This window comes from Aegilops tauschii, chromosome 2 (genome assembly GCF_002575655.3).
Source record: "Aegilops tauschii subsp. strangulata cultivar AL8/78 chromosome 2, Aet v6.0, whole genome shotgun sequence".
Taxonomy (NCBI): Eukaryota; Viridiplantae; Streptophyta; class Magnoliopsida; order Poales; family Poaceae; genus Aegilops; species Aegilops tauschii.
The window spans coordinates 84977282-84997140 of record NC_053036.3 but is presented as its reverse complement, the minus strand read 5'-3'; the positions used below and the strand labels follow the sequence as shown (position 1 = coordinate 84997140).

The following is a 19859-nucleotide window of genomic DNA, read 5'->3' as shown; positions in this document are numbered from 1 at the left end:
TTTGGACAGTCACAATTGGATGTTCCCGGTGGCGTATGGCTTTATTGAGTCTGAAAATGGAGATAATTGGGCTTGGTTCATGAATCAAGTGAAGAAGGCAATAGGGGACCCTCCAGTACTGGCTGTTTGTACGGATGCTTGCAAGGGTCTGGACGGTTGTGGCCTGCTGCTAGGGCATATAGGGCGGAAGAATATCAACATCACATGACAAAGGTGTTTGAGGCATCTGAGAAAGCATATCCTTACCTTAGGGATTACCATAGTCTGTTATGGATGAGGTGCATGTTCAATCCTGACATCAAGTGTGACTACATAAATAACAATCTTGCTGAGTGCTTTAATTCTTGGGTGCGAGAAATCAAGGACTTACCGATTGTTCAGCTAGCTGATAAGATTAGAGAGATGATTATGGACCTATTTAGAAAGAGGAGAATGATTGGAGAGAAATTGGTAGGGAAAATACTGCCATTTGTCATACACCAATTAAATGCAAAGACTTGAGGACTAGGACATCTCAAGGCTAAAGCATCGGCTGATTGGAGTGGAGAAGTGAAAAATGTTAACAAAGCGGATGAAAGACATGTCGTCAAAACACTCACACATGAGTGTACATGTCTGCAATGGCAGCACACAGGCAAGCCTTGTGACCATGCACTAGCCTTCATAAATGTTTTGCAAGCTCGCAACTTTGTGAACATGGAGGATTATGTGCACGAGTACTACTCATTTAGCAGATTCAGGGCAGCATATGAAGGTGTAATTGAGCCCCTTACGGACAAGAATCAGTGGCCACATGTTGATCCAGGCTTTGTGCTGCGTCCACAATTTCCAAAAGGCAAGAAAAAAGGTGCTGGAAGAACAAGAAAAAAGAGGATGAAGAGTTGGTGGGAAGGTGGATCAAGGAAGGGATCATTGAACAAATGCAAAAAAATGCGGGGAGGTAGGACATAGAGAAGCCGGCTGTCCTCAAAATGGAACAAAGAAACGGTACAAACTAATACTTGTTGCTGTTTTCTACCTATAACACCATGGTTCTTTAACATGAAAATATCTCTAATTGCTTCTTTTTGTAGGAAAAGTATGGGGAAAAAGAATCCATCTTCATGGTTTGATGTCTCAGTTAGCAATGCGATTCCATCTACACCAACCAAGAGCAAGAATGTTGCCACTTGTAGCAGTCCTGGAGCTGTGACAAGAAGCCAAGCTGCATCTCAAGCTAGTCCTGGACCTGTCACAAGGAGCCAAGCAACATCTGAAGCTGCTACTCCACCACCAAAGTCTCCAGCAAAAGGAAAGAAGAAGAAAATGACTCCAAAGAGGAAGAAATTAAGCGATCTGTGATGAACTCGTGTTATTGCTATGTGTGTGAGGTGGAGACTCACTTTATTGTTCTGTATGTGAGGTGCAAACTCTCCTTTTGGTCCTGTGTAAGTGAGGCAGAGACTCACTATTATTCTGCTATGTGTGTGAGGTAGAGACTCACTTTAGTTCTGCTGTGTAAGTGAGGTGGAGACTCACCTTTATTTGTTGTCATGCAGTTCTGTAGAACCTTGCTGAACTTATTATATATGCTATCATGGAATCATTGTGAGACTATATTATTTGCATTCTGTTCGTTTGAAAGGCTATACATATACAGCAGAATTATACTTCTTTTTTTCTGTGAGAAACATAGCACAATTGAAGCAAATCCTGTCATTTGAGAAAAAAATTGTTGCTGGGACATCCAGACTAGGTACAGAGATCCTTTTAAACTGAAGGGTACTTCTGTCCATTCTTATTTCTGTTTGATGATTAGATACTAACCAATGTGTTAAAACAGGCAAAAGGGGTTATTAGCAACCACTAGACGGCCCGGGTTTGAGAAAAAAAATTGTTGCTGGGACATCCAGACTAGGTACAGAGATCCTTTTAAACTGAAGGGTACTTCTGTCCATTCTTATTTTTGTTTGACGATTAGATACTAACCAATGTGTTAAAACAGGCAAAAGGGGTTATTAGCAACCACTAGACGGCCCGGGGGGCTCAGAGCGAGTCGCACGAACACGGGGTACATGATCGAAGTGGAGCGCGCAGGGGGTTAAAATCAATTCTACCCCCCTGCTCTAGGGTTCGCCGCCCCCCGCCGCCCTGCTCCACTGTTGCCCGTCCCTCCGCCTGCCTCGCCCCCCTCCGCTACACTCACCCCTGCCCGATCTGGATCTGGATGAGGCGTTGCCTCCAATTCCTCTCATCGCGTCCCTTGTGCCAGCCATGGAAGAAGGGAGGAAGAAGGGGAGGGAGAGCAAGGAGGAGGAGGAGGAAGAAGAAGAAGAAGCTTCTCTGTAGAATCAGCCGATCGAGCGGGGCTCTTGATCTTGGCTAGCGAGAATGCGGCAGATCTCGTCGATGCTGCAGGACCTGGCCCGTTCCATGTCTTTGGGAAAGGAGAGGAAGGTGGAGGAGGAGCACCAGGGGACGGTGCTGCGGTCGTCGGGGACGCTCTGGGGCGAGGGCTCCGAGACGTTCGCCGCCGCGTGCTCCCGCCGCGGCGAGAAGGGCACCAACCAGGACACCTCCATCGTATGGGAGGTGAGTTTGCCGCTACTCTGCTTCTTCCCTGCTTGCTCTCTGTTGCATGCGAATGATTTTTTACGCTGGTTATCACAACATATTACCGGTGGCGTGTAGTAGTCAAGATCAGCAACACCACGTACTCCGCACGGAGCTTCTTGCCACACAATTTAATTCCCGCGTTCCAAACACAAATTTCTGCTACTCAAGAGGCAGAAGAGGTTTTAATTGTGGCCAAGACGAGCCGGCGACATGGTCTCTGTTCCACAGAAAATGGCGAGGGTACGTACAGCGTTGGGACTTGGGACTGGTCGCTGGCTTCTTCTTCTCATTTCTGGCCACAGAAGAAATGAAACAGTTTTCAAGTGCTTGCCTTGCGTGTGCACGAAATAGAATAGAGATTGGATCCCGTCTCCCTCCGTTGTTCACCTAACCATTTCTCTGATATTTTTGTGAGTGAGATGGTTCAGTTCGGTTTTGTTAGGCCATTCATTCACCAGATTACGTGTTGCCTCTTGGGACGATCCTGGATCATGTTGCTCACAAGTTTCTTGGATACGGCGCTTGCCTTTTGCCTCTAGGGTTTCAGTCCGTAGGGGTAGTATCCAAAAAAACGGATGGTACTCTTGATTTGCCGGAGCAAAAAGGTGTTGGGTTTCTTGGTATCTGAATCCAAAGTTGCTTTGGACAGTTAAACACCTAAAACTTACTGATTGTGATGGGAGAAAACTTGAATTACGTACGTAAAAATGTTATTTCCAAGGGTGTCTCTAGGGCACATCTAGACGTGCTCTAGTTATTGCACATTGAAGTGAGTGAATTAAGCATAGAGAGAAAGAGAAAAAGAAAAAAATTATCTACACGAATCTCAACATAAAATCAATGACATAGGACTTAGATGTGCAATACTTATAGCACATCTAGATGTGCTTTAGTAAAACTGTATTTCCAACATCTTCATAGTAGGATCAGATTTGCTGATTGTTTTTCAGGCTGTAAAAATCATTGTTTTTCATAAATACTCCATGTGACTACCCATTTTTTTGTTGGATAAAAAACAGACAGTTGGTTATTGGGTTATTCGTGTTTGTTCTCAATTTCTCATGTCGCTCTCTTCTCTGTCCAAGGATACGGGTGCCAGGACGACACCATCTTCTGCGGCGTCTTCGACGGGCACGGCCAGTGGGGCCACTACGTCGCCAAGGCCGTCCGGGAGTCGCTGCCGCAGTCGCTTCTGTGCCGCTGGCAGGAGGCCGTCGCGCTGGCGTCGCTCATCGACGGCGAGAAGAGGATCAGCGACTGCCAGTTCGACCTCCTGAGGCAGTCCTACCTGGACGTTGCCGCCGCCGTGGACAAGGAGCTCTGCCGGAGCCGGCGCCTCGACGCCGTCAACAGCGGCTGCACGGCTCTGTCCATCGTGAAGCAGGGCGACCTGGTGGTGGTCGCGAACGTCGGCGACTCGCGGGCCGTCCTTGCGACAACGTCGGACGACGGGGACGTCACGGCCGTCCAGCTCACCGTCGACTTCAAGCCCGACTTACCCCGTAAGTCGTCATGACAAGACTAGAAGACGGACAGTCCAATCCTGACACGGCCATTGCTCACCCACGTTCGAATCTGAATCGCAGAGGAGAAGGCGCGCATCATGCAGTGCGAGGGCCGCGTGCACTGCCTCGACGACGAGCCCGGCGTGCACCGGGTGTGGGTGCCCCACCGGGAGGCGCCGGGGCTGGCCATGTCGCGCGCGTCCGGCGACTACTGCGTCAAGGACCACGGCGTCATCTCGGCGCCGGAGGTGACGCAGAGGAGGATCACCGCCCGGGACCAGTTCGTCATCCTGGCCATGGCCACCGACGGGGTAAGCGACAGATTCTCGCACAGTCACAAAGTATTTTTATGATGTGCCCAAATGATTATGGACCGTACATTGATAATGATCTAATGGTTAGGATGATGCATCATTTGATAATTCAAGAAAAGGTCATGTCTTTACAGAAATGTTCAATTCCCCCTCAGTTTGAACTTGTAAGGTGTACTAATTTTTTAAAAATTCAAACTTACCTAATTTTGACCAAGTTTATAGAATAAAACATAAATATCTACTATAGAAAATCAGTATCATTAGATTTATGATGAAGTATATTTCCATATTTGATTTATTTAGGGGCTGTTCGGAAAGCCTCCACGCCCTCGCCACGGAGCGGAGCGGACGGAGCGACCTTCTGGCCACTCCGTAGATTATAGTTGCATGCCACTCCGCTCCGGAGCGGAGCTGCGGAGTGGGAGTGAGTCCGAACAGGCCTTTAGTATTGTAGGTGTTAGATGTATTTTGCTACAGATTTGATCAAACATAGGACACTTTGACTTTTGGAAATTTAATTCACCTTATATTTTGACAGACATGGAGTAGTAATTGTTGGGACCAGATCCATGCACCATCATCTGAAACTCATGTATTCATGAGGTGTGATGTTAATTTTAACAAATCTGCCCATGGACAGAACCTCGATACCATGATTCACAGACCAACCCACATAGAATTTCTGTAGACTGACATATACGCCGAGTTCATCTTGTGGTATGTCCCTGAACTTTTCTGATGACAATGCTCTTAGTTGGGATGCCATCAGGCTCCAAACCAAACCAAAGCAAACCTGGGAGCACTTTACTTACCAATAAATTAAGATAACTTTTGCATAAGGTTTTGTCGTAATTCGTTACCAAGATGGGTAGCATTGTATAGTTTCCTAGCAGCAACATTTGGCCAGCTTCTTAGATTTTATCTGCATGAATAGTAGATTTGCTCATTTTGATTTATAACATTGTAAATGTTCACCTTAGCTGCTAGATTAACATAATGGAACGTCGTCAGGTGTATTTGAAGGTTGCCAGTTTAGGTGGGCCAAACAACCAGTGCGCTGAGGTCAAAATAAGCATGACACCAGTTTGATTCTTTTAGGGGTCACCTACATGGTGAAAGATGCTCAGGCACACATCATTGTTGGGTTTTCCCATTTCATGTCATACTTGGTCTGTAACTGAATCTTGAGAATTCATTTGTATGACTTGATGTACAAACGTGTTATTCATAATGAAAATAATATCATTGTATGTGCTTAAAATATTATGTCATAATTCTGTAAAAAAAAATGGTATTTTCTACTAGATAAAGAAGTGATAACGGTAAAAAAAATATCGTTGGGCAGTCTCCATGTGTAGAAGGTTGGAACGTTTAGATATTAGGAAGTGTGCATTAATTCTCCCGATGGAAAATCGCCCAGCTAGGGAATGGGAATAGCGACACGAAATCGAGATTTTTGATGTGTTTGTATTTAAAACAAGATAAGCGCAAGATAATAAAAATTGATGTATGTTTTGATAAAAGGTTTAAAGAACTACGGATAACAATCTCTGCACACTATTGATACACACATGCACTCACATACATGGATGGGCATCATCACTATCCTAACACACACATGCACTCACATACATGGATGGGCACCATCACTATCCTAACCATTCAACTATTGGCTGGTTTCAATAACATTTGGTTTATCAGCCAATAACATATTATTGCGTTTGATAGTATGATTTATGTTAGTTGATTGTAGAAAAAAGAGACGCGTGTTCTTTTAGACGGCATTGTTCTCGGTTATTTTAGCTTTATGAATTGCATCTTAAATTTTTGTAAAAGCCCGTGGCAACTAGTCATAACAGAATGAGACCTCATATTCCATGCAGTGCGCGTCGCCAAAGGGCCAAACACGCACCCTCACGCCTTTTTAGGACGCCTCCTGTTTTTTCATTTATATTTATTTTTTGCTTTTTATGTTTTTCTTTTTATTATATTTAAAAACAATTCTGGATTACAAGAAATTTATATAAATTTAAAATCAAATTGTGAATTTTGATATAAACTATCAAGAAATCACAAAATAATATTACTTCAAAAAATGTTAATTACTTTGAAAAATGCTCGGGAAATCATAAATTGTTGCACATTCAAAAAAATTGTGATATTTAAACAATCAATGTTTGGGAATAAAAAATGTTCAAAATTTTGAAAAAAAACACGTTTTCAGAAAATCACGATTTTGAACATGTTTTCAGAAAATGCCATGATTTTTCTAAACTTAAAAAATGTTATCATGAACTAAAAAAATGCCATGATTTTTCCTAAAAACTGTTCACAAAATTCCAAACACTGTTGCAAAATTTTAAAAAATATGTCCATCGCTTCAAAAAATGTTGGCTGATTCACAAAAAAAAACATGAATTCGTTTTTTTCATGAATTTCAAAAAACATTCCAAAATTTCGAAAAATATTCGTCAATTCAAAAAAAAGTTCGAACTCAAAAAACCTCACCAGTTTAAAAATCACAATTTCAAAAATTGTTTGCAAATTTTTTTTGTATATTTATAAAATATTAGCAGATTTAAAATTATTTGTGAATTCAAAAAAAGTTCGTGAATTTGAAAAAAATGATAATTTTAAAAAATGTTCACTATTAAAGATGTTCGCAAGATAATAAAGAAAAATAAATAAAATAATTTAAAAGAAAGAGGAATGAAAAACAAATAAAAAATAAAAATGAGAAAAGAAAGGAAAGAACGAAAACGGGAAAACCAAAAAAATTGGTTTGGCAAGATTATAGAACTTTCCTAAAACCGGAAAGGAGCTAGTTGGGATGGGGCTGCATAACGGTTTGAGCCAAGTTCACCTAGCTTCGTTGCACTCCCCTAAAAAAACTAGCTCCTTATGATAAAAAAACTTGCTTCGTCCTTCTATCATTTTTTCAGGTTCAATAGGAGTTTTACTCCATATTAATAGGGTTGCAATCCTCTAACTGTCCGCAATGTGGTCGGTCGTGCTTGTTTCCATCCGGCGTTGCTTGATGTTTGTCTTGCACTGCATGGATCTGATCTGTTGCGTGCAAATCCTACGGCTCGTGTGAAGGCTATGAATGCATGCATGTGCAGCACAAGGTGATTGAATTTGCATCTGAGAGTTGGATGCTAGCTTGATGTTCTGGTGAGGGATTTCCCTGGCATATATATTGTCCCCTAGCGTTATAACTATGGTTTGTTGTCCTCCAGCGGCTTCCGCTGTCTGAGAGTTTTTCGTTCATCAGTCATCGTCTTCTCTGTCAACCGGATGCAATGAAGCTAATCATTTGGAACTGTCATGGAATACTTTCACCCACGGCAGTTTGAGAGCTCTCGGATCTTCACAGGCATGTGAAAGCGGGTGTGTTTTCTTGTCTGAATCACATATGAATACAGCTAAGGCAATTGAGCTAAGGGTGAAGCTAGTTTTGATCTTTTTCATATTATTGAGAGTGATGGCCGTTCAAGGGGTCCTTTACTTTTTACAACCTTTCTAATGAAGCAGTTTTATATTATTATTCGCCCAACTTTATAGATGGTTTAGTCATGGATGAGAACAATGTGGCCTGACCTCTAACTGGATTCTATGGTGAACCGAGCTGGGAGACGAAGCACTTGTCATGGACATATATGAGAACTCTCCATAATAATGCAACAGGACCATGAATGATCTTTGGTGGTTTCAATGGGATACTTGTTGCCAGCTAGAATGAGGGTGGGAATACTAGACCGCAACATTTCACGCGGAACTTCACATTGTGTGGATCATTGTGGGCTACAGGAAATCATGTTAATAGGAGATAACTTTACTTGGAGTAGGGCGTGATCAGAGAACACTTGATAGAGCCTTATCAAATAAAAGCAAATAAAATTCAGCGAGGTATTTTTGAATTTTTTATAATATAGATCTGAAAATAAAAGTTGCAAATAAACAAAAAGGCAAATAGCAAAATAGATCTGAAAGTATATGATGAGAAAATAGACTCGAGGGCGTTAGATTTCACGAGTGACCTCTCGAGAAAAATAGCATATGGTAGGTAAACAAATTACTGTTGGTTAATTGATAGAACTTCAAATAATTATGATGATATCCAGGCAATGATCATTATATAGGCATCACACCCAAGATTAGTAGACCGACTCCTGCCTGCATCTACTACTATTACTCCACACATCGACCGCTATCCAGCATGCATCTAGTGTATTAAATTCATGGAAAAACGGAGTAATGCAATAAGAACGATGACATGATGTAGACAAGATCTACTCATATAGAAATAGACCCCATCTTGTTATCCTTAATAGCAATGATACATACGTGTCATTTCCCCTTCTATCATTGGGATTGAGCACCGTAAGATCGAACCTATTACAAAGCACCTCTTCCCATGGCAAGAAAAATCGATCTAGTCGGCCTAACTAAACCAAAGATTCGAAGAAGAAATACGAGGCTATAAGTAATCATGCATATAAAAGATCAAAAGACTCAAATAACTTTCATGGATAAAAACATAGATCTGATCATACACTCAAAGTTCATCGGATCCCAACAAACACACCGCAAAAAGAGTTACATCAAATAGATCTCCAAGGGACCATTGTATTGAGAATCAAAAAAGAGAGAGGAAGCCATCTAGCTACTAACTACGGACCCGTAGGTCTACAATGAACTACCCACGCATCATCGGTGAGGCACCAATGAGGATGATGAACCCCTCTGTGATGGTGTCTAGATTGGATATGTGGTTTCTGGAACTTGCGGCGGCTGGAATTGTTTTTTCGTCGACTCCCCTAGGGTTTCTGGAATATTGGGATATTTACAGAGCAAAGAGACGGTGCGGGAGGCGGCCGAGGTGGGCACAACCCATCAAGGCGCGCCTGGGCGCCCAGGTGGGTTGTGCTCCCCTCGGAGCCCCCCTTTGGTACTTCTTTGGCCCAACAGGTGTCTTCTGGTCCAGAAAAAATCACCAAAAAGTTTCGCTGCGTTTGGTATTGATTTTCTGCGAAGTAAAAAACAAGCAAAAATAGCGACTGGCACTGGGCACTATGTCAATAGGTTAGTCCCAAAAAAGGATAGAAAGTTGCTATGAAATGATTGTAAAACATCCAAGAATGATAATATAACAACATGGAACAATAAAAAATTATAGATACGTTGAAGACGTATCAGGCATCAAGAGAGGTAACTGAGTAACATGAAAAATTACAAACATATTTTCCTCTCTCATAATAATTACGTGGGTGATCATAATATAATTCAACAATATATCTATCACATAAAATATTCACTCCATGATCCACATGCATGCAAGTTTAAATCTTTCAAGGCAGTGGGATTAACATCAACTAAAGTCACGACCTCTCCAAACCCACTTTTATCAAAAAATTCATAAGACTGAACACTCTTCGAATATGTGGGATTCTTTTTACGTAAAGTTGACACTCTTCCAAAACCACTTTCAATAGTCTTGGCAATTTTATTATCAATAGTAGATTCATTATGAGGCTCAAATGAATTTTCAAGATTAAAAGAAGCATCACAATTACCATCCCAATCATGATCATTAGTAAAATTGATATTCATAGAATTTATACTAAAAACATTTGAAAGCACAAGTGCTCCCTATGAAAGCACAAGTGCTCCCTATGAAAGCACAAGTGCTCCCTGGGTGTTTTTGGTAATTAATATCAACATATCTCTTGTTGGACTAATATCTTCATCTAAATATATTTCAGAAAGTTCCACAATGGCGTCGCATGGACAAGAGGATGAGGAACCCCTTCAAAATGCTAAGGACAAAGATTGCCAAAAGCTCAAGACTCTTCATTTTCATTTTAGTTATCCAAGATCACATTGAGTCCATAGGAAAGCCAATACTATTAAAAGGGGATGAGGTGTTTCTTAATGGTCTACTTGCTCAAAGTACTTAGTGATATGCTCCAAAGCCCTCAACCACTTTATCAATTCCGAATTTGTCCAAAACCTAAAGTCAAACTCGGCCCCACCGATTTGATCTATTCGGCGCCACCAAGTTCCTTTGACATAGACATTGCTAGAAACCCTAATCAATTTGGTCTCACCGATCGGGATCTCGGTCTCACTGAGATGGCCTTGCAAACTCTCTGTTGCCTGTTGTGATAATTTTGGTCACACCAAAATGTGCAATCGGTCCCACCGAGTTTGCCTGACCAACTCTCTGTTTGCTCATTGCTGAAATCGGTCCCACCGAGTTCATGCAATCGGTCACACCGAGATGAGGTTTTTCCCTAACCCTAGCACATCGGTCCCACCGAGTTGATCATGTAGGTCCCACCGAGAATCTTAGCGTTCACATTTTGAACTAAATCGGTCTCATCGAGTTCACCTATTCGGTCTGACCGAGTTGGGTCAAATGTGTGTAACGATTAGATTTTGTGTGGAGGCTATTGATACGTCTCCAACGTATCTATAATTTTTTATTGTTCCATGCTGTTATATTATCAATCTTGGATGTTTTATAATAATTTTATAGTCATTTTATATCATTTTGGTACTAACCTATTGACATAGTGCCAAGTGCCAGTTGCTGTTTTCTGCATGTTTTTTTACATCGCAGGAAATCAATACCAAACGGAGTCCAAATGCAACGAAACTTCATGGAGAATTTTTTTGGACCAGAAGACACCTAATGGGCCAAGGCTGCGCCTGGGGGTGCTCCGAGGGGAGCATAACCCACCAGGGCGCGCCAGGAGGCCCAGGCGCGCCTTGGTGGATTGTGCCCACCTCGGGTGCCCCCGGGACCGCCTCTTTGCTCTATAAATACCCCAATATTCCAGAAACCCTAGGGGAGTCGACGAAAATCAATTCCAGCCACCGCAGAGTCCAGAACCACCAGATCCAATCTAGACACCATCACGGAGGGGTTCACCACTTCCATTGGTGCCTCTCCGATGATGCGTGAGTAGTTCTTTGTAGACCTTCGGGTCCATAGTTAGTAGCTAGATGGCTCCCTCTCTCTCGCTGGATTCTCAATACAGTGATCTCTTGGAGATCCATATGATGTAACTCTTTTTGCGGTGTGTTTGTTGGGATCTGATGAACTTTGAGTTTATGATCAGATCTGTCTTTTTATATCCATGAAAGGTATTTGAGTTTCTTTGATCTCTTATATGCATGATTGCTTATAGCCTCGTATTTCTTCTCCGATATTTGGGTTTTGTTTGGCCAACTTGATCTATTTATCTTGCAATGGGAAGAGGTGCTTTGTAGTGGGTTCGATCTTACGGTGCTTGATCCTAGTGACAGAAGGGGAACCAACACGTATGTATCGCTGCTACTAAGGATAAAACGATGGGGTCTATCTCTACATAGATAGATCTTGTCTACATCATGTCATCGTTCTTATTGCATTACTCCGTTCCTCCATGAACTTAATACACTAGAGGCATGTTGGATAGCGGTCGATTTGTGGAGTAATAGTAGTTGATGCAGGCAGGAGTCGGTCTACTAATCTTGGACGTGATGCCTATATAATGATCATTGCCTGGATATCGTCAGGATTATTTGAAGTTCTATCAATTGCCCAACAGTAATTTATTCACCCACCGTTTGCTATTTTTCTTGAGAGAAGCCACTAGTGAACCCTACAGCCCCCGTGTCTCTTTCTCATATTATTTGCCTTTGCGATCTATTTTTCCGTTGCATTTATTTTCAGATCTATTAAACCAAAAATACAAAAATGCCTTTAACACTAGTCATGAAGCTGCATTTTATTATTATTTATTTTATTTGGATTTCGATCTATCGATCTATTACAACTTTCTCCCGTCCTCGTGCCAATTTCTGGCGCCGTTGCCCGAAATGGATTGACAACCCCTTTAACACGTTGGGTTGCGAGTGGTTGTTATTTGTGTGCAGGTGTTTATGTTGTGTTGCTTGGTTCTCCTACTGGTTCGATAACCTTGGTTTCATCACTGAGGGAAATACTGAAGGAAATATGCCCTAGAGGCAATAATAAAGTAGTTATTTATATTTCCTTATATCATGATAAATGTTTATTATTCATGCTAGAATTGTATTAACTGGAAACTTAGTACATGTGTGAATACATAGACAAACAAAGTGTCACTAGTATGCCTCTACTTGACTATCTCGTTGAATCAAAGATGGTTAAGTTTCCTAGCCATAGACATGAGTTGTCATTTGATTAATGGGATCACATCATTAGAGAATGATGTGATTGACTTGACCCATTCCGTTAGCTTAGCACTTGATCGTTTAGTATGTAGCTATTGCTTTCTTCATGACTTATGCATGTTCCTATGACTATGAGATTATGCAACTCCCGAATACCGGAGGAACACCTTGTGTGCTACCAAACGTCACAACGTAACTGGGTGATTATAAAGATGCTCTACAGGTGTCTCCGATGGTGTTTGTTGAGTTGGCATAGATCGAGATTAGGATTTGTCACTCTGATTGTCGGAGAGGTATCTCTGGGCCCTCTCGGTAATGCACATCACTATAAGCCTTGCAAGCAATGTGACTAATGAGTTAATTGCGGGATGATGAATTATGGAACGAGTAAAGATACTTGCCGGTAACGTGATTGAACTAGGTATTGAGATACCGATGATCGAATCTCGGGGCAAAGTAACATACCGATGACAAAGGGAACAACGTATGTTGTTATGTGGTTTGACCGATAAAGATCTTCGTAGAATATGTAGGAACCAATATGAGCATCCAGGTTCCGCTATTGGTTATTGACCAGAGACGTGTCTCGGTCATGTCTACATAGTTCTCGAACCCGTAGGGTCCGCACGCTTAGCATTCGGTGACGATCGGTATTATGAGTTTATGTGTTTTGATGTACCGAAGGTAGTTCGGAGTCCCGGATATGATCACGGACATGATGAGGAGTCTCGAAATGGTCGAGACATAAAGATTGATATATTGGACGGCTATGTTCGGACACCAGAAGTGTTCCGGAGAAGTTTCGGATAAAACCGGAGTGCCGCAGGTTACCGGAACCCCCCGGGGAAAGATTGGGCCTACATGGGCCATAGGGAAGAGGGGAGGCAGCCCACAAGGGGCAGCCGCGCCTCCTCCCTATAGGGAGTCCGAATTGGAGTAGGGAGGGGGTGCGTCCCCCTTTCCTTCTCCTCTTCCTCTCCCTTCCCTCTTTCCCCTTCTCCTCCTAGTTGGACTAGGAAAGGAGGAATCCTACTCCTACTAGGAGGAGGATCCCCCCCCCTTGGCACGCCTAGAGAAGCCGGCCGGCCTCCCCTCCCTCCTTTATATACATGGGGAGGGGGCACCCTAGGACACACAAGTTGACAACAGTTTCCGCCGTGTGCGGTGCCCCCCTCCACAGAATTCCACCTCGGTCATATCGTTGTAGTGCTTAGGCGAAGCCCTGCGTCGGTAACTTCATCAACACCGTCATCACGTCATCGTGCTGACGAAACTCTCCCCCGGCCTCAGCTGGATCTAGAGTTCGTGGGATGCACCGAGCTGAACGTGTGCAGATCGCGGAGGTGCCGTACTTTCGGTACTAGGATCGGTCGGATCGTGAAGACGTACGACTACATCAACCGCGTTGTCATAACGCTTCCGCTTTGGGTCTACGAGGGTACGTAGACAACACTCTCCCCTCTCGTTGCTATGCATCACCTAGATGGATCTTGCGTGTGCGTAGGATTTTTTTTGAAATTACTGCGTTCCCCAACAAATACCTATCGCTGCTGTGCTGCATCATCCCTTCCTCTTTGGGGAAATACCGACATAGTCCTAGCAGACATCAAAAGGAATTTTCTGGCGCCGTTGCCAGGGAGGATCTTCAACATATACCAGGTTCCTAATCACAAATCTCCTCTCCTCGCAATTACATTATTTGCCATTTGCCTCTCGTTTTCCTCTCCCCCACTTCACAAACATTTGCCATTTTATTCGCCCTCTTTTTCGTTCGCCTTTTTCTCGTCAGATCTCTTGTCTGCTTTGTTGCTTTGTCTCAAGATAATACCAAAAATATGCGTGCTTGTGTTACCATGTGCCTTTTATTTGCTTGTATCTTTGCTTGCTAAAAATCTATTGATATGGATCCTCATCCACTTGCTAATCTTTTCAAAAGATCCAATTATGATGAACCAATTGATAGTGAATTAAGTTCACTAGATTATCTTTATGATGTTTTGGTTGAGATTTATGAATCTGAAAATTGTGATGAAGTGTTAAACAAAGGAATTTATAAAGTGATTCACGATAGCTCCTTGAATGAAAAGCATGATTGCAATAATGTTATTATAAATTTCGTTAATGTCAATAGTGATATGCAAAATCCCAAGCTTGGGGATGCTTGTTTTGCTATTTCTACTACTTATTGTAATGATCATGATTGGGGTGATAATGATTCTTATGATCTTGAAAATTCATTTAAACCTCATGATGAATATGCTTGTGATAATATTGAAAGTGGGTTTGGAAGAGTGTCAACTTTAGCTAATAATAATCCCACTTATTTGGAGAGTGTTCAATCTTATGAAATTTTTCATGAAAGTGGGCTTGGAGAGGTCATGACTTTATTTGATTATAATCCCACTATTCTGGAAGAGTGTCACCTTTTTATGCATGTGGATCATAAAGAGAATATTGTTTATAAGAGCTATATTGTTGAATTTGAGTATGATCCTACATGTAATTATTACGAGAGAGGAAAATATGGTTGTAGAAATTTTCATGTTACTACATTACCTCTCTTCATGTTGAGATTGTCTATGTTTTATTCTTCTTCCTTACATTTGCTAGCTATTTCTTATCTTGATAGTTTGTTTGCTTATAAAATGCCTATGCATAGGAAGTATGTTAGACTTAAATGTGTTTGCCTTATGTTTCATGATGCTCTCTTTGTGTTTCAATTCTTATCTTTCGTGTGAGCATCGTTGAAATCTTAAGCCTATCTTAATGGCTATAAAGAAAGAGCTTGTTGGGAGGCAACCCAATGAATAAAATTTATTTTTTGCTTTTTGATTTCTGTTCTTGAGTGTTTGCACAATTATGCTACTGTTATGATTGTGTTTTTTGTGTTTTATTTAGTGTTTGTGCCAAGTAAAGCCTTTAGGATCTTCTTGGGTAATAGTTGTTTGATCTTGCTGAAAAACAGAAACTTGTGCACTCATGAAAATAATTTTCATAAATCACAGATACGTGCTTTTGCCCTGATTCTTTTTGCAGAAGGTTAATATACAAATTGCTCATGTCGTCCTAAGTTTTCAGAATTTTTGGAGTTTCAGAAGTATTCGAAATATTCAGATTGCTACAGACTATTCTCTTTTTGACAGATTCTGTTTTCTTTGCGTTGTGTGCTTGTTTTGATGGCTCTATGGTTTTCTTTGATGATTTTTTGCCATAGAAAAGTTGGAATACAGTAGATATAATGCAAAAAAAATATGAATAGGTTGCAACAGTACTTATAGTAGTGATTTATTTTCTTATACTAACGGATCTCACGAAGGTTTTGTTGAGTTTTGTGTGATTGAAGTTTTCAAGTTTTGAGTTATCTTACGATTGATGAAGGAATAAGGAGTAAGAAGAGCCTAAGCTTGGGGATGCCCCGACATCCCAAGCTATTATCCAAAAGAAGCAAGCAACTAAGCTTGGGGATGCCCCGAGTGGCATCCCCTCTTTCTTCTAACGACCATCGGTATTTTACTCGAAGCTATATTTTTATTCGTCACATACTATGTGTTTTGCTTGGAGCGTCTTGTATGATATGAGTCTTTGCTTGTTTTATTTTGTGTTTTAAGTCTTGGTTCCTTGCTGGACACACCTATTTGGGGGAGCCAAAATTTTGTCATGACTTGTTAGAATTGCTCTCTATGCTTCACTTAAATTTTTATGAGCTATGGACTGAAGGAAATATGCCCTAGAGGCAATAATAAAGTATTATATATTTCCTTATATCATGATAAATGTTTATTATTCATGCTAGAATTGTATTAACCGGAAACATAATACATGTGTGAATACATAGACAAACAGAGTGTCACTAGTATGCCTCTACTTGACTAGCTCGTTAATCAAAGATGGTTATGTTTCCTAGCCATAGACATAAGTTGTCATTTGATTAACGAGATCACCTCATTAGGAGAATGACGTGATTGACTTGACCCATTCCGTTAGCTTAGCACTCGATCATTTAGTATGTTGCTATTGCTTTCTTCATGACTTATACATGTTCCTATGACTATGAGATTATGCAACTCCCGTTTACCGGAGGAACACTTTGTGTGCTACCAAACGTCACAACATAAATGGGTGATTATAAAGGTGCTCTACAGGTGTCTCCAAAGGTACTTGTTGGGTTGGCGTATTTTGAGATTAGGATTTGTCACTCCAATTGTCGGAGAGGTATCTCTGGGCCCACTCGGTAATGCACATCACTATAAGCCTTGCAAGCATTGTGACTAATGAGTTAGTTGCGGGATGATGTGTTACGGAACGAGTAAAGAGACTTGCCGGTAACGAGATTGAACTAGGTATCGAGATACCGACGATCAAATCTCGGGCAAGTAACATACCGGTGACAAAGGGAACAACGTATGTTGTTATGCGGTCTGACCGATAAAGATCTTTGTAGAATATGTGGGAGCCAATATGGGCATCCAGGTCCCGCTATTGGTTATTGACCGGAAACGTGTCTCGGTCATGTCTACATAGTTCTCGAACCCGTAGGGTCCGCACGCTTAACGTTACGATGACAGTTTTATTGAGTTTTGATGTACCGAAGGAGTTCGGAGTCCCGGATGAGATCGGGGATATGACGAGGAGTCTCGAAATGGTCGAGACGTAAAGATCGATATATTGGACGACTATATTCGGACTTCGGAAAGGTTCCGAGTGATTCGGGTATTTTTCGGAGTACCGGAGAGTTACGGGAATTCGTATTGGGCCTTAATGGGCCATACGGGAAAGGAGAGAAAGGCCTCAAAAGGTGGCCGCACCCCTCCCCATGGTCTGGTCCGAATTGGACTAGGGAAGGGGGGCGCACCCTTCCTTCTTTCTCCTTCCCCCTTCCCTTCTCCTACTCCCACAAGGAAAGGAGGAGTCCTACTCTACTCCCGGTGGGAGTAGGACTCCCCCCTATGGCGCGCCTCTCCCCTTGGCCGGCTGCCTCCCCCTTGCTCCTTTATATACGGGGGCAGGGGGGCACCCCAGAGACACAACAATTGATCCTTGAGATCTCTTAGCCGTGTGCGGTGCCCCCCTCCACCATATTACACCTCGATAATACCGTTGCGGAGCTTAGGCGAAGCCCTGCGTCGGTGGAACATCATCATCGTCACCACGCCGTCGTGCTGACGAAACTCTCCCTCAACACTCGGCTGGATCGGAGTTCGAGGGACGTCATCGAGCTGAACGTGTGTAGAACTCGGAGGTGCCGTACGTTCGGTACTTGATCGGTCGGATCGTGAAGACGTACGACTACATCAACCGCGTTGTGATAACGCTTCCGCTGTCGGTCTACGAGGGTACGTGGACAACACTCTCCCCTCTCGTTGCTATGCATCACCATGATCTTGCGTGTGCGTAGGAATTTTTTTGAAATTACTACGTTCCCCAACAGTGGCATCCGAGCCTGGTTTTATGCGTTGATGCTATGCACGAGTAGAACACAAGTGAGTTGTGGGCGATATAAGTCATACTGCTTACCAGCATGTCATACTTTGGTTCAGCGGTATTGTGAGATGAAGCGGCCCGGACCGACATTACGCGTACGCTTACGCGAGACTGGTTTCACCGTTGCGAGCACTCGTTGCTTAAAGGTGACCGGCGGGTGTCTGTCTCTCTCACTTTAGTTGAACCGAGTGTGGCTATGCCCGGTCCTTGCGAAGGTTAAAACAGCACCAACTTGACAAACCATCGTTGTGGTTTTGATGCGTAGGTAAGAACGGTTCTTGCTAAGCCCGTAGCAGCCACGTAAAATATGCAACAACAAAGTAGAGGACGTCTAACTTGTTTTTGCAGGGCATGTTGTGATGTGATATGGTCAAGACATGATGTGATATAATGTGTTGTATGAGATGATCATGTTTTATAACCGAGTTATCGGCAACTGGCAGGAGCCATATGGTTGTCGCTTTATTGTATGAGATGCAATCTCCATGTAATAGTTTTACTTTATCACTAAGCGGTACCGATAGTCGTAAAAGCAATAAGTTGGCGAGACGACAACGATGCTACGATGGAGATCAAGGTGTCGCGCCGGTGACGATGGTGATCATGACGGTGCTTCGGAGATGGAGATCACAAGCACGGTGCTTCGGAGATGGAGATCACAAGCACAAGATGATGATGGCCATATCATATCACTTATATTGATTGCATGTGATGTTAATCCTTTATGCATCTTATCTTGCTTTGTTTGACGGTAGCATTATAAGATGATCCTTCACTAAATTATCAAAGTATAAGTGTTCTCCCTGAGTATGCACCGTTGCGAAAGTTCTTCGTGCTGAGACACCACGTGATGATCGGGTGTGATAGGCTCTACGTTCAAATACAACGGGTGCAAAACAGTTGCACACGCGGAATACTCAGGTTAAACTTGACGAGCCTAGCATATAACAGATATGGCCTCGGAACACGGAGACCGAAAGGTCGAGCGTGAATCATATAGTAGATATGATCAACATAGTGATGTTCACCATTGAAACTACTCCATCTCGCGTGATGATCGGACATGGTTTAGTTGATATGGATCACGTGATCACTTAGAGGATTAGAGGGATGTCTATCTAAGTGGGAGTTCTTAAGTAATATGATTAATTGATCTTAAATTTATCATGAACTTAGTCCTGATAGTATTTTGCAAATTACGTTGTAGATCAATAGCTCGCGTTGTTGCTTCCCTGTTTATTTTTGATATGTTCCTAGAGAAAAATTATGTTGAAAGATGTTAGTAGCAAAGATGCGGATTGGATCTGTGATCTGAGGATTATCCTCATTGCTGCACAGAAAAATTATGTCCTTGATGCACCGCTAGGTGACAGACCAATTGCAGGAGCAGATGCAGACGTTATGAACGTTTGGCTAGCTCAATATGATGACTACTTGATAGTTTAGTGCACCATGCTTAACGGCTTAGAATCGAGACTTCAAAGACGTTTTGAATGTCATGGACCATATGAGATGTTCCAGGAGTTGAAGTTAATATTTCAAGCAAATACCCGAGTTGAGAGATATGAAGTCTCCAACAAGTTCTATAGCTAAAAGATGGAGGAGAATCACTCAACTAGTGAGCATGTGCTCAGATTGTCTGGGTACTACAATCGCTTGAATCAAGTGGGAGTTAATCTTCCAGATAAAATAGTGATTGACAGAATTCTCTAGTCATCATCACCAAGTTAGTAGAACTTCGTGATGAACTATGATATGC

The 19859-nt window shown here is 42.3% G+C and overlaps 1 protein-coding gene across 1 annotated transcript; it reads left to right on the top strand.

Moving 5' to 3' along the window:
* The first annotated feature begins 2048 nt into the window (after window positions 1-2048).
* Window positions 2049-5675, top strand: LOC109733886 (probable protein phosphatase 2C 48). Its single transcript, XM_020293098.4, has 4 exons — window positions 2049-2571; window positions 3681-4097; window positions 4182-4411; window positions 5426-5675. Exons 1-4 carry the CDS (start codon window positions 2565-2567, stop codon window positions 5501-5503), a joined length of 732 nt encoding a protein of 243 aa, XP_020148687.1. The 5' UTR covers window positions 2049-2564; the 3' UTR covers window positions 5504-5675.
* The last annotated feature ends 14184 nt before the right edge of the window (window positions 5676-19859 follow it).